This window comes from Oreochromis aureus, linkage group 3 (genome assembly GCF_013358895.1).
Source record: "Oreochromis aureus strain Israel breed Guangdong linkage group 3, ZZ_aureus, whole genome shotgun sequence".
NCBI lineage: Eukaryota > Metazoa > Chordata > Actinopteri > Cichliformes > Cichlidae > Oreochromis > Oreochromis aureus.
This window is the reverse complement of record NC_052944.1, coordinates 74304233-74318754: the sequence shown is the minus strand read 5'-3', so window position 1 is coordinate 74318754 and position 14522 is coordinate 74304233. Positions and strand designations below refer to the sequence as shown.

At 40.7% G+C, this 14522-nt stretch overlaps 1 protein-coding gene across 1 annotated transcript; it reads right to left on the bottom strand.

Annotated features, from left to right (window-relative positions):
- Positions 1-263: 263 nt before the first annotated feature.
- LOC120434292 (Fc receptor-like protein 5) lies at positions 264-7972 on the bottom strand. Its single transcript, XM_039602094.1, has 4 exons — positions 7928-7972; positions 1080-1275; positions 774-1000; positions 264-332 (listed from the first exon to the last, which is right to left on the bottom strand). The coding sequence occupies exons 1-4, from the start codon at positions 7970-7972 to the stop codon at positions 264-266; spliced, it is 537 nt and encodes a 178-aa protein (XP_039458028.1).
- Positions 7973-14522: the final 6550 nt, after the last annotated feature.

Sequence of the window (14522 nt, the reverse complement as noted above, 5' to 3'; positions counted from 1 at the left end):
AGTCATGGGTCTCTTTTTCATCTTTGATCTACAGTCTGTTAAGTTCACTGACCAACATCTTTACTACAATCACAAACTGTCACTCAAACAGCCTCCATATTTGCTCTTAGAGCACTGTGTTGTAATTTTCCACTCAGCATTTCTCTGAACTCTTATGAAATATCAGAGTTTCAAGTGATACGATTTTATAAACATGCTGTTTTCTCCACACTGGAAACACACATCACCCACCAAAGGTCTCTGATTATTACCTCTGCTTTGTCTCACAGGCTGCTGTCTGCGATGGGATACTTGGGTGTACGTGACATCATCTCCTGCAGCTTTATCTGGATCTGATGAAATTTAACAGTGAAAATATTCATAAGACAAACTGAAATGTTATTTGAATGGACACAAAATGTAAACACTGAAACATTTAATCATGATAAATGTGTAGATTATTCAAATCCACACTAATTAAAATTGAAACATGAAAGATCAGGAAGTCTGAGTCTCACCTTCAGGTTTCCTTTGAACACATCGCATCACCAGCAGAACCAGTAACACCAGTAGAACCACAACACAGACTGATCCAACAGATGACAGCACAAGTATGACAGAGGAACCAGGAGGAGAGGTGGATGTAGATGGAGGTGTGGATGTAGGTGGAGGTGTGGTGGTGTGTTTGTCTAAAATAAAGCAAACACAGTCATTAAGTTGTCGTCACATTGTGAATGTAGAAAGCTGCAGAAACACAGACAGGTGAGTGTGTCACCTGTGACAGTGATCCAGCTGGATGGAGACTCTCCATGACCGCTGATGTCACACTTGTAGAGGCCTTCATCAGACCTGGAAACATGCTGGATGGTCATGTGACCTGTAGGCTGCTTCCTGATGAGGGAGCCATCTTTATAGAAAGCAGCTGGGAGGTTGGAGGGAGTGGTCTTTGTTTTACAGAGCAGAGTGACGTCATCTCCCTCCATCACAGGGAGGACAGGACTCTGCAGGATCACTGATCCACCTCAACACAGAGACAAACTACAGCATTTCATCCATTTACACACAGCTTCATCAACACTAACTCCACACACTCAGCTTACCAGTGACTGTCAGGTTAACCATGTTACTGATGGGACCCTCTCTGGACTCACACCAGTAAACTCCACTGTCATGAGGCACCATCAAAGTGATGTTACAGGAAGAACCAGCTGGTTTTCCCCACCCATCTCCACACTGAGTCCTCTGTTGTTTGCTTGTGTTTCTCCTCAGAGTCCATCCAGCAGAGCTGTCGTCCTCCTCACAGCTCAGAGACACAAAGTCTCCTTCGAAGAACTGAGAGCTGCTGGGACTCACAGTCAGACGAGCTGTGAGGGTTAAAATGAAAAACTGATGATTACGTCTTTGAGATCTTTACTAAAAGTTTTAATCCAAATGTGTAAAACCTGTCAGAGTTTATCAGGTTTAAACTGTGACAGAAGAAGGTTACTGACCTTGGTTTGTTGTGCAGCTGAGCAGTGAGATCAGAACTAAAGAGAAATGACACTCAGGTTGATTTGACATAAACACACAAAGGTGATCACTCAGAACAACTTTGTATTATTTGATGTTTCCCTCTAAGACAGAAACATCAAACTCTCCATGTTGTGTCGCCTACAGCCCAGTTTGATCTTCCTGTCAGAGGAAAAGTGGATCTAAACCAGGTCAGCAAAAAGCTGCTCGTACTAAACCAGAGACTCCAGGATTTCACTTTTCAACTTCTCAGACTTCTCTGGTTTTTAGTTTGTTTTTAGACAAAAAACAAACTAAAAACCAGCAATAAACAACTTTATCTGATTTAGTGCTCAGCTCAGATAAAATAATTATTGTGGGTGATTTTAACATCCATGTAGATGCTAAAAATGACAGCCTCAACATCGCATTTAATCTGTTATTAGACTCAATTGGCTTCTCTCAAAATGTAAAAGAACCCACCCACCACTTTAATCACACTCTAGATCTTGTTTTAACATATGGCATAGAAACTGAACATTTAACAGTGTTTCCTGAAAACCCTCTGCTGTCTGATCATTTCCTGATAACATTTACATTTACAATAATGGATTACACAGCAGTGGAGAGTAGACTTTATCACAGTAGATGTCTTTCTGAAAGTGCTGTAACTAAGTTTAAGAATATAATCCACCCACTGTTATCATCTTCAATGCCCTGTACCAACATAGAGCAGAGCAGCTATCTGAACGCTACTCCAACAGAGGTCGATTATCTTGTTAATAATTTTACCTCCTCACTACGTGCGACTCTGGATACTGTAGCTCCTGTGAAAACTAAGGCCTCAAATCCAAAGTCCCTGACTCCGTGGTATAATTCTCAAACACATAGCCTAAAGCAGATAACTCGTAAGCTGGAGAGGAAATGGCGTGTCACAAATTTAGAGGATCATCATTTAGCCTGGAGAAATAGTTTGCTGATTTATAAGAAAGCCCTCCGCAAAGCCAGAACATCTTACTATTCGTCACTGATTGAAGAAAATAAGAACAACCCCAGGTTTCTCTTCAGCACTGTAGCCAGGCTGACAAACAGTCAGAGCTCTACTGAGCCAACAATCCCTTTAACGTTAACTAGTAATGACTTCATGAACTTCTTCACAAATAAAATTTTTATCATTAGAGAAAAAATTACCAATTATCATCCCACAGATGTAATATTATCTACACCCAGATAGCAAGGAAACATTGAAACAATGTTGAGTCAATATCAGGCGACGTCATTGAAGCAACGTTGAAGTGTGACGTTGACCCAACATCACTCTTGCACCCATTTTTAACGTTGAAACAACGTCAGGTTTTGATGTTGAATCAATGTTGAAACCTGACATTGATTCGACGTTATATTTTCTAACACTGTTGACATTGAAACAATGTCAGATTCTGATATTGAAACACTGTTGAGCTATGGTATTGATTTTCCACCTCTTTCGCACAGTTGCTTTTTATTGAAAAAAAAAACAAAAAAACAAAAAAGGTCAATAGACATGTATCATTTGCAAAATACTTTATTAAAAGACAAAGTTTCCTATTTACATTTCTATGTTTCACGTCACTTTTTATTATTTACTCCGGGATGGAGTTCTTTTAGTACCATTGATGTTAAGTTAGACTCTTTTTCTCCAATTGATCTTTCTGAGTTAACTTCAATAATTAATTCCTCCAAACCATCAACGTGTCTTTTAGACCCCATTCCTACAAAACTGCTCAAAGAAGTCCTGCCATTAATTAATGCTTCAATCTTAAATATGATCAACCTATCTCTAATAATCGGCTATGTACCACAGGCCTTCAAGGTGGCTGTAGTTAAACCTTTACTTAAAAAGCCATCTCTAGACCCAGCTGTCTTAGCTAATTATAGGCCAATCTCCAACCTTCCTTTCATATCAAAAATCCTTGAAAGAGTAGTTGTCAAACAGCTAACAGATCATCTGCAGAGGAATGGCTTATTTGAAGAGTTTCAGTCAGGTTTCAGAGCTCAGCACAGCACAGAAACAGCTTTAGTGAAGGTTACAAATGATCTTCTTATGGCCTCTGACAGTGGACTCATCTCTGTGCTTGTCCTGCTAGACCTCAGTGCTGCATTTGATACTGTTGATCATAATATCCTATTAGAGCGATTAGAACATGCTGTAGGTATTACAGGTACTGCACTGCAGTGGTTTGTATCATATCTATCTAATAGACTCCAATTTGTTCAAGTAAATGGAGAGTCCTCTTCACACACTAAGGTCAATTATGGTGTTCCACAGGGTTCAGTGCTAGGACCAATTCTATTTACATTATACATGCTTCCCTTAGGCAGCATCATTAGAAAGCATAGCATAAATTTTCACTGCTATGCAGATGACACGCAGCTCTATCTATCCATGAAGCCAGGTAACACACACCAATTAGTTAAACTGCAGGAATGTCTTAAAGACATAAAGACCTGGATGGCCGCTAACTTTCTGCTTCTTAATTCAGATAAAACTGAGGTTATTGTACTCGGCCCTGAAAATCTTAGAAATATGGTATCTAAGCAGATTCTTACTCTGGATGGCATTACCTTGGCCTACAGTAATGCTGTGAGGAACCTTGGAGTCATTTTTGACCAGGACATGTCCTTCAACGCACATATTAAACAAATATGTAAGACTGCTTTCTTCCATTTGCGCAACATTTCTAAAATTAGAAATATCCTGTCTCAGAGTGACGCTGAAAAACTAGTTCATGCATTTATTACTCCCAGGCTGGACTACTGTAATTGTTTATTATCAGGATGTCCTAAAAACTTACTGAAAAGCCTTCAGTTAATCCAAAATGCTGCAGCAAGAGTCCTGACAGGGACTAGAAAGAGAGAGCATATTTCTCCTGTTTTGGCTTCCCTTCATTGGCTTCCTGTTAAATCCAGAATTGAATTCAAAATCCTGCTCCTCACATACAAGGTCTTAAATAATCAGGCCCCATCTTATCTTATTGACCTTGTAGTGCCACATCACCCTATTAGAGCACTTCGCTCTGCAGGCCTACTTGCTGTTCCTAGAGTATTTAAAAGTAGAATGGGAGGCAGAGCCTTCAGTTTTCAGGCCCCTCTTCTGTGGAACCAGCTTCCAGTTTGGATTCGGGAGACAGACACTATCTCTACTTTCAAGATTAGGCTTAAAACTTTCCTTTTTGCTAAAGCATATAGTTAGGGCTGGACCAGGTGACCCTGAATCCTCCCTTAGTTATGCTGCAATAGACGTAGGCTGCCGGGGATTCCCATGATGCATTGAGTTTTTCCTTTCCAGTCACCTTTCTCACTCACTATGTGTTAATAGACTTCTCTGCATTGAATCATATCTGTTATTAATCTCTGTCTCTCTTCCACAGCATGTCTTTATCCTGTTTTCCTTCTTTCACCCCAACCGGTCGCAGCAGATGGCCCCGCCTCCCTGAGCCTGGTTCTGCCGGAGGTTTCTTCCTGTTAAAGGGAGTTTTCCTTCCCACTGTTGCCAAAGTGCTTGCTCATAGGGGTCATATGATTGTTGGGTTTTTCTCTGTATTTATTATCGTGCTATCTACTGTACAATATAAAGCGCCTTGAGGCGACTTTTGTTGTGATTTGGCGCTATATAAATAAAATTGAATTGAATTGAATTGAATTCAATGATCAGAATTATAAAATAAAACTGATCACATCATTTCATGTTTCATGAGCCGCTTCTGTAGTTACTGTAGAACAAGGAAGTTATTTTATTTATTATTATTATTTATTATTATTATCATTATTTTTACATTTAATACATACAATAGACTAGTACTGAACTAAGGTCTGTCCTCTGCTCTGTTCATACAAACACCAACATCTCATTTCAGATTTTCACTCATTAATTCATCAGTAACTTCAGACCTGCAGTTGGTCCTCGTGGTGTTTTGAACTTGAATTCAGCCTGATTTGTTTTTCATGTCTTCTCCTCCATCATCAGTTATCAGGAGAGCAGACAGTCAAAGTACAAGAATTCAAACAAACACAGAGATTCTACTTACAGAGCAGACACAGCACAGATGTTTCCTTCATCGTCCTTCTCACTCATTTCAGCTTTTTTTCATTTCTGTCACTGACACCAAGTAAAGCCCGCCCTCTTCCTCTAAGCACCAGCTTTCCTATTGGTTCAAATAGAGAGGTGGGGACTAAATTAAAAAAATACAAGTGATAAAACTATTTAAATATATAAATATATAAAATATAATATTATAAAATATATAATAATAATATATGCCTTAGACATTTATGAGTTCACAAAGATGAAAAGGAAAAATTAAAAGAAAATCAAATGTCCTCTGCTCTCAGTGATCTGTAGTTTGGTTGATGAACAAATCCATGTCCATGTAGTTGACGTCCCCCTCAGTGAGAGAGGCAGATATGAGCTGAAACACAGGAATCAAACCAGGGACGCTGCTGTTATGGAGCTGAACTGGAACCATTCAGACTCTGAACACATTTTAATTACAGCTGTGCAGAGACACACTGATGACTGACTGGAACACTATGATTCACATTTTGTTGGTGCTATTTGTCCTTTAAAATTTTCAAAATAATAAAAAAAATACGTTTGTTGTTAGTTTACTTATAGTTTTGTGTTTGTTTACGTGTTTTATGTGTAGGTCAATATTTTTTTTGATTGTTTTGTTTTGGTGTTTACCTTGTTAAGTCAGTCAGCAATTTTTTCTATAAATAAAAAATAACTGGTATAGGACCACTGACTGTAGAAAACATGGACGACGCAACAGCTCCCCAAAAATGAAGCCAAAACGTCTCTATCGCCCCCTGGTGTCTGGCTGCAGTATAGGTCATAAACCCCGCCTCCTCCATGTTAGCGGATGGGACTGGGGTCAGACTAAAATAAATTTATTCTCCTCAGATAATTTTTTTCCAAAGATTCTTTCTTTTGTTATCAATAGTTCTCATCATGCTGATTGATGTCCAAGAGGTCTCCTTTCCCATAAGTTTGATTCTAACGGTGTGTTCACACCGAACGCGATAGGCGCGAGCGAAAACGCCCCAAACGCCCCTAATTTGACGCGTGCACATTCGCACCTCAACGCTTGTCCAAGAAAAATCCATCGCGCGTCAGAATTGCATATTTTGACGCGCGTGAACCGGAAATGTGGGAGGGATGTGGGAGGAAGTTGTGCCAGACAGTATCTTTGCTAGATGGCAGCTGTCGAGCTAGCGTTTGAAGAGAGAGTCTCCCTCCTCTATTTACTGTGGAGAGCAGAGCAGCGGCGTTAAGGACGTCCTCGCCGTACCTGGGTCCATCAGGTCCTCCAGAGGCGTGAGCAGTTTGGTGACTTTCACCACTTGCTCGAGGAGCTGCGCCTGGATGACGGCCGATTTCAGCGATATCACCGTCTTTCACTCGCCCAGTTTGAGGACCTGCTGTCCCGCGTCGGTCTCAGCATCACCCGCCTAGACACCAACTACAGGCGCTCAATCCCACCTGCAGAGCGCCTGTCCATCTGCCTGAGGTTAGTAAAAGTGTTTAATACGGTAGTCCTTTATTGATACCTGTGCTAATATATGCTAAACTATCGTTTATACACTGCTAACATGGATGTGGTATGCTAACAGTGAATGCCGTCGGTGTTTACTGATAGCAAACTGTGGTATGGAGACTGTTTATAATATTTCTAGTGATACTCGACAGTTCTCATCAAGTCCCGATTTAATTCAATTTATGCTGTTATCAGTGTTAGCAATGATAGCATGGCTGTGGTGTCATATCAATGTATGCTCTCAGTGTTTACTGATATCAAACTGTGGTATGAGGACCACTGTGGGTTAATCTTTGTAGTGATACTCACTCCTTTTTTCTTTTTTCTTTACACCTGGTTTAATTCTGGTATAGTTGAATATTTGTATACAATCCCCGCAGCTGTCAGACTCTATAACGGGGGTCACCAGCCTTTCTTAAAACTGAGAGCTGGATAAAATTGTGAACAGTTTGGTTCATCTTTAGTTATATGGTTCTATCTAGCATATTCTATCTTGATAAGCTATGTCTTATCACAGGTTAATTTTTCAAAAATATTAACAATGATTTAAGCAAGGAAAGGGCTACATGTCAACATACAACTCTTTATTTCTATTAATGTCTTACTTCATTCCTACCTGATTGACATGTTGAGGAATTATGAGTGATTGGCACACTGTAGTGGTAAAAGTTGCTACCAATCAAATTATGATATGTTAAAGTTAAAACAAAACACAACTGACTGTTTTATATTATATCTAATATATGTTATGTAATTATCCTTATAATTAGAAAATGTTTTATGTAAGATTTATGTTTTGTAATTTAAATCTGACATCACAAAAGTATTTTGGAATTTGAATAATGTATTTTGTAACTGCAGTACACATAATACTAATTTTGAACAATTTTGTCCAGCTTCCTTGCCGCCGGGGACTCCTTCAGGACCATCACGTTCAGTTTCAGAGTCGGTGTGTCCACGGTGTGCCAGATCACCCCCCAGGTGGCGACGGCCATCTGGGACTGTCTAGTGGGCGACTTCATGGCTGTGCCTTCACCTGGAGACTGGCGGTCCATCACAGAGGGATTCCAGGAGTGCTGGAACTTCCCTCTCTGCTGTGGAGCTCTGGATGGGAAGCACGTCCAGACAAAGGCACCCCATATATCACATAGGAGACACACACACATTGATATACACTAAATATTTATTCCATTTCTTTTTTTGTGGTGCCCAAATTTATGCACCTGCTTGATTTTATTTAAACAATTATTGCACACTTTTTGTAAATCCAGTAAACTTCTTTTCACTTCTCAAATATCACTGTGTGTGTCTCCTGTATGATATATTTAACTGACATTTTTTATTGTAACAACCAACGATTTATACAGGAAAATAATGGCTATTAACAAGGTTGCCCAAACTTTTGCATCCCACTGTATTAGTATATTCTGTCATTAGTATAATATGAAATAAATTCTACATGTGTCAAGTCGTGTGCCAACATTTGCTGTGTAGTAGAACTGAGACATTAGTCATTATAAAAATTTATTTGAAATAATATTAAAATTCACAAACAGAAAAACATTAAACATAAATATATAAAATATAGTATTTACAGAGAGACAGGAATAAAAGGACCCAGCTGCTCTCCAGAGCAGGAACAAGGCTGAGGAGGAAATGCTCCATTGGAGACTGGCGTGGCCTCTTCAGGGACACCAGGATGGCCAGCTCCACCGCCGATGGACCGTCCTGGGACCCATCCCTCATCTGCCTCGGAGCTGTCCTCCTCTCTGGGCCTGTAAAACAGCACAAAACACAAAGAAATGAGAAGGCTGCTACTAGATTTTAATTTCAACATTGAAAAAAAAACACACAAAAAAAACAGGATATAATCAGATTAGTTGTAGATATTTAGTAAAGGTGATCACAAGGGAATCCCACCAAGTAAAAAGTTATCAGTGCGTGCTGTACATCTGATGCTACAATTACATACCTGTGGGTGCAGCAGCAGGAGCTCAGGGACTGGGGAGCAAGGAGAAGCAACAGGGGATGCTCTGCTGAAGAATCAGCTGGTTCTATCAAGACAATATTAAATGTTAACAGGTTTTAAACAATAATCATAGAGAAAGTATATACAGTGGTCCCTCATTTATTGCAGCAGGGGTTGTCAGAATAACTAGCCCCTCGCCACGCACTTTATACACTTTTTTCCCCACACACATGAACATTAGTCACAGTTCTCACAAGTTGATTCTCAAAGTGCAAACCTTTGTAGATTGCAAAACGTAAAAGTATTATGCCGTGTTTTGTCTTCATCTGCCTGCCACTTTCGTGCGCCTTTTTCCCTCGCGGTGCAGGTGTCTATTTCCGAATGAGGGTCATAGTTATGGGTGTTTTTGTGCTGTTTTATCTATTGGATGTGATGGTTATCAAAACAAAACATGATAAATTTGACAAGCGCAGGAGACACGACACGGAGGAGATTTGTCAATCAGGCTGCAGAATGCAACGCTGTACTGTGCTAAAAAAGAAAAAGAAAACAGCGAAAAAGCGAGGCAGTGACGGATGAGCGGGACCACGGTGTGCTGTTTATTAATAAACTATATTCCTATATGACAACATGCATAAAAGCAGAACGGTATTTGTACATCAGTGGGAAAATAGCGGTGGCTTGCTAGCTTTTGTGCGGCTTCCCCGCGTCAGTGAAAAACGTAAAAAGAGAAATGAATGAACTTACCCGATCTCTTCACATTTCTTCCTCCAAGCTCGGTCCTTTATATTCCCGTCTCGGTACACAAAGCAGCTGGTGTCGTACAGCTCCGGGTTGTTTGCTACGGCGTTGATTAGCCTTCCCTCCATTGAAGAATGAAGGGCTTTGGCTGGATCTGCCCCTTTGACCTAGTTACAGCCACGTCACCAGGCTCCTGATTGGTTGACGCGGCGCGATTTGACGCTGGAGTTCAAATTTTTCCAACTCGAGCGGTAGAGGCGAAACACGCGTATGCACAAAATGCAACACAAAAATTCACGCGCGTGGTTTTTTTCGCGAGTCAAACGCGCCCCACGCGCTACACTGAGGCGCGTTTCAGGCGTTTTGGCGTTTTCGCGACGCAAATCTGCCTCCGAATTTTCGCCGGACGCGCAATCGCGTGTCATCGCGCTCTTTCCATTGACTTTACATGTAAACCTGACGCTCTGGCCGCCTCTATGTTAAATTGGGGTGAAACGTCATCATAGCAGCTTTGACTGACAGCGGCAGTCACGGAGAAACTTGCGTGTCTGTGTTCGCGAATAGCAGATAGAGCGTAGGCTCTGAGAGGAGGGCCAGCGTTTACGCTACGAAAACACGACTGAGTGTTTTAACCTGACACCCTGAGGTGTTCTTCAGTAAACTGGACTACCCGACAGAAGGACCCGAGGCCCCGCTGCACTTTTTCGGTAAGTTAAACTTGTTTGTAAGCTAATCCGTAACTACCGTCCTTAGCTAGGTCCTGAGACCTAGCTAGCTAAGACGAGCACTCGGCTGTCAGGGTTCGTTTAGCTAATCTGTGCAGGTGAATGAATTTACTAAAGAAATCAAGAGAAACGCCCCGGGCTACTCAGTCACTAATTACTGTTACTGCACTTTTATTACAAGTATTATACTGTAAAAGCAACAGGCTGCACGCTGCTGCAGCTCCTGTGCAGAGCTGATTCTTAAATATGTGCAAACAACAGCATGTTTTCAGTCTCTTGCCACATCTGTAAAGACAGTAACATCTTTTTTAAAAGCTTGTACTTCAGTAACTCCTCATTAATCAGGAACTATGGATTAAAGTACTGTAGTGTACTGTAATACTGAAAAAATATAAGAGAAGAACTTCAGATCCTGAGTGTGTGAGGACAGAAGAATCAGCTTCATTTCAATTTTGAGGGATAAAATTTATATTTGAGTTTGATGGTTCTGTTCTCTTTGATTACAGGAGCTGCCCTCAGATTCAGACCTCAGCACCACCCAGTGACAGCAGACAGATCATCCAACATGTTAACTGCAAAATGAACTGATGAAAACAGTACAAAGGTTAAAGTACCACATGTGCTGTCAGTGAAAGCTGCAGCTGTTTTATTGATAAAGTTAAAGACAAAAAAAACAAAAGGTTTAATCACTCATGTAACTGTGTCACTATATATCAGCATTAACAGGACCTCAGTTTGTATCTCAGACCTGCACAGCTTCCGTTTTAAACACTTGATGTACTCAGCTGCATGAAGACCATATGAGATTTTCTCTAACACAATTAAATAAAACCTGATTAAGGTCAAAGGTCATCACTTGTATGTTGAACTGCAAACTTGTCATCTGGAATTCTTTCACAGTTTTTTGGAGATAGTGTGTTATTTACCATAAAGTGATGCAGAGTTATTCATACCAGAGTAACCAGAGAGGATCATATATTTTTAAATATATAACTTTCTACAGGACTGAATATAATATCTTTATGTAAAAGTCTGTAGCCTCTGGGGAGTATCCGAGTATTTATAACATTACACAAACCAAAGGTCTCCATCACAGTGTTCATGAAATGCTGGGTTTATCCATCTTCTGGATCGGGCCTACAGAGGAGTGCTGAAGATTTCCCAGTGAGGGAGCTGCTGGTGAAGATCATGAGTCCTGCTTCATCAATGCGATGAGCTTCAGTGTTCCTGGTGTTTCTTAAATGATGCCTCTTTCAGCGGGTCAACAGAACATCTGGCACAGGACAGCTGTGATGAAAGAAAGGGAAGAAGTTTCTCCAAACCTCTGGACCCAGGAAACCCAGCTTGGTCCTGATGGTCTCCCTCACTAGTTTCTCTCCAGGGTGAATGTAGCTGTTGATATAATATGGACTCTTATTAAATGAAAAGAACAAATTAGACTACACTACTGAAACCTTCTGCTGATGTTTTTAAAGTCTCCATGTTACCAGGATGTAGAGGGCTCTGAAGATTTAAACAGTTTTAGATCCATTACACTCACAGTCTTATGTTAAAATCTCAAAGGACAGCATTATATTTTTGATATTAACAGTAACTCTGGGCTTCTGTAGAGTGTGCAGATGATCTCATCGTTGTCTAAAAATGGATAAAAACAAACATAAGGAGTGCTGAATCCTTCAATAACACAGACTATTAGAGTAGCAGGTGTGTAGCATCGCTAACTAGCTAGCAACAAGCCTCCAACACAGTGAGTATGCTAGCGGCTAATCTAGCAAACGAATGAACAACAGAGTGATTTTAGAACTATAAGATGATAAGCTGTGTGTCTTTTTTTATAACAGTGACATGGTTGTATTTACCTTAATTAAAGGAGTCGTCAGTCGCGGTAAACCAGCAAAAAAACTGGAGCAGCCGGGCTACGTAAAAAGTGTAGGGGGGCGTGTTTGCGGTCACGTCCAGCGGGTGTGTGGGCGGGAGCGTTACACAGTCGCTCCACCTCAAGTCACTACTGCGCAGACTCTGGCTCCAAATTTGCAAGATGGCAGCCTAGTGGCTTCCTTTTTGGACAATGGGAGGAGGCGGGGTCGCGTCGTCCATGTTTTCTACAGCCAATGTATAGGACCACCATGCACTGGAGTGGGCCTATGTTTTTGTTTTGTTTTTGTTTTTTTATCAGAGCAGGAGAAGCAGCAGGAAATAACAAAAAATGGATCTTGTTATTGCCAAACTGGATAAATAAACCACAAAAATGCAACTTTCAAGTTGCCTGCGTACACAAAATATTATCTCAGTGCAGTAGTACCTTGTGGATTTTAATTGTGGGATGTTTGGTTTGTCAAACAAAAGGAATTGCCACTACACATTTTACATTAACACCATCCTCACACATGGTTTATATACGGCCACTAGAGGGAGATGTTGGACTTTAAACACTAACATGGATAGTCATCAGTTCCAGTTTGTCCTATTAATCTTTTTCTAGTTTTTCAATTTTAGTGATACATTGTATTACGGTATAAAATTCTAAAATAAAATTCTACATATATGTATATAATCGAGCTTGTGTGCGAACCTTTTTTTCTATTTACAGATGTTTTTTCTTCTCCTTTTGTTGTTTATTAAAAGTGAAAGTATGTGGTGCGTGTCATACTTACCCGATTCTAGAAACCTTTCCTGTGTCACTTTACAAAATAGGAAAAGAGAAAACCATCAGCGTCACATCGCAAGTTTGCTTTTTAAAATTTGCTAAAAGCTCGTGCGTTTTGTACGCTATGAGGTGAGGCCCTTGACTGATGCTTGCTCGATGCTCTATGCATTGGCATGTAGGATCTGCCAGATATACACCTACGAAACAGAAGCTGCTCACTCTCTCCACAGCAGCTCAGTTGATGGTAATGGAGCGTCTTAATTGTCATTATTATTGTCAATATTATTATTCAATTCAATTCAATAAAACTTTATTGATCCTGAAGGTTGATCCCGAAGGAAATTGGGTTAAGGCTGCTGACCTTTTGTCAGTGCCATCTTACCCTTCCACCATACATACATCACACAAACATCACATGGGGAAGACAGGTCAGAGAGATATAACAATGGAAAATGCACAACATGAGGAAAGATGAGGAGAAAAATGAGTTCAATATGGTAGTTGTTTTGGTTAGTGCGAACAAACTGCTTCCAATTTTACAGCTGGTCTAATGTCCGTCTCTGGTCACCAGGTCTCTTAATTCCCATTGTTCTTCTTCAAGATGTTATCCATATAGCAGAGCCATGAGCTTCTCCAAGATCTTATCCATATTGCGTTCAAAAAAACACAGTCTGCGTGCTCACAGCCCTGCCAATCGTCTATCATGTCGACCAGCCTTGTGGGATTTTGAACAGCTGTAGCCGCTTCTTGTTCTTCGATAAGCCAGGTCCGAGCCAGCTCCAATCATCCAGAATTCTGTTATCGTGGTTCCGAATTGGTGGTGCATTGTCCTCCATCGAGAGTGTGGCCAGACACACGACGCAACCGACCATCGAGTATCCAGCAGCAAATGTCTCTGCAGTACAGTCGGGCTCTCCCGAGCCCAGGAAGGTGTCAGTTTCATTAAGGGACCAGTTGATCAAAACCATAGTTCTTCTTTATGTTTTTAGAGAACAGGTCTGGGAGACTCTCTTAGGGTTAGAGAATAAGCGAGACTATACAAAAGACATGAGAAGCCAAACAGAAAAGATAAGGGAGAGGGAGAAGGAGCGACCGCGTCCATCAAGAGCCAAGAGAGGAAAAAAAAAAGATTTTTATTGTTTTTGATGTTCTTTTCCCTTTTTTCTTGTATCCTCAGTTGGTTTTCCTTCCTGTCCCGGTCTTGAGCTGGTTGTTTTCAGGTGTTTCAGGTTTTGGATTATGAATTATGAACAGAGTTCATTTGACTATTTCTGCAATCTTCTACGGGTCTGTGGCAGTGAGTGTGTCTTTTTTGCTGTTGTCTGTTGTGGGGCAGCATCAGTACCAGAGATCCCAGAAGGATCAACAAACTAATATACAAGGCTGGAAGAATCATT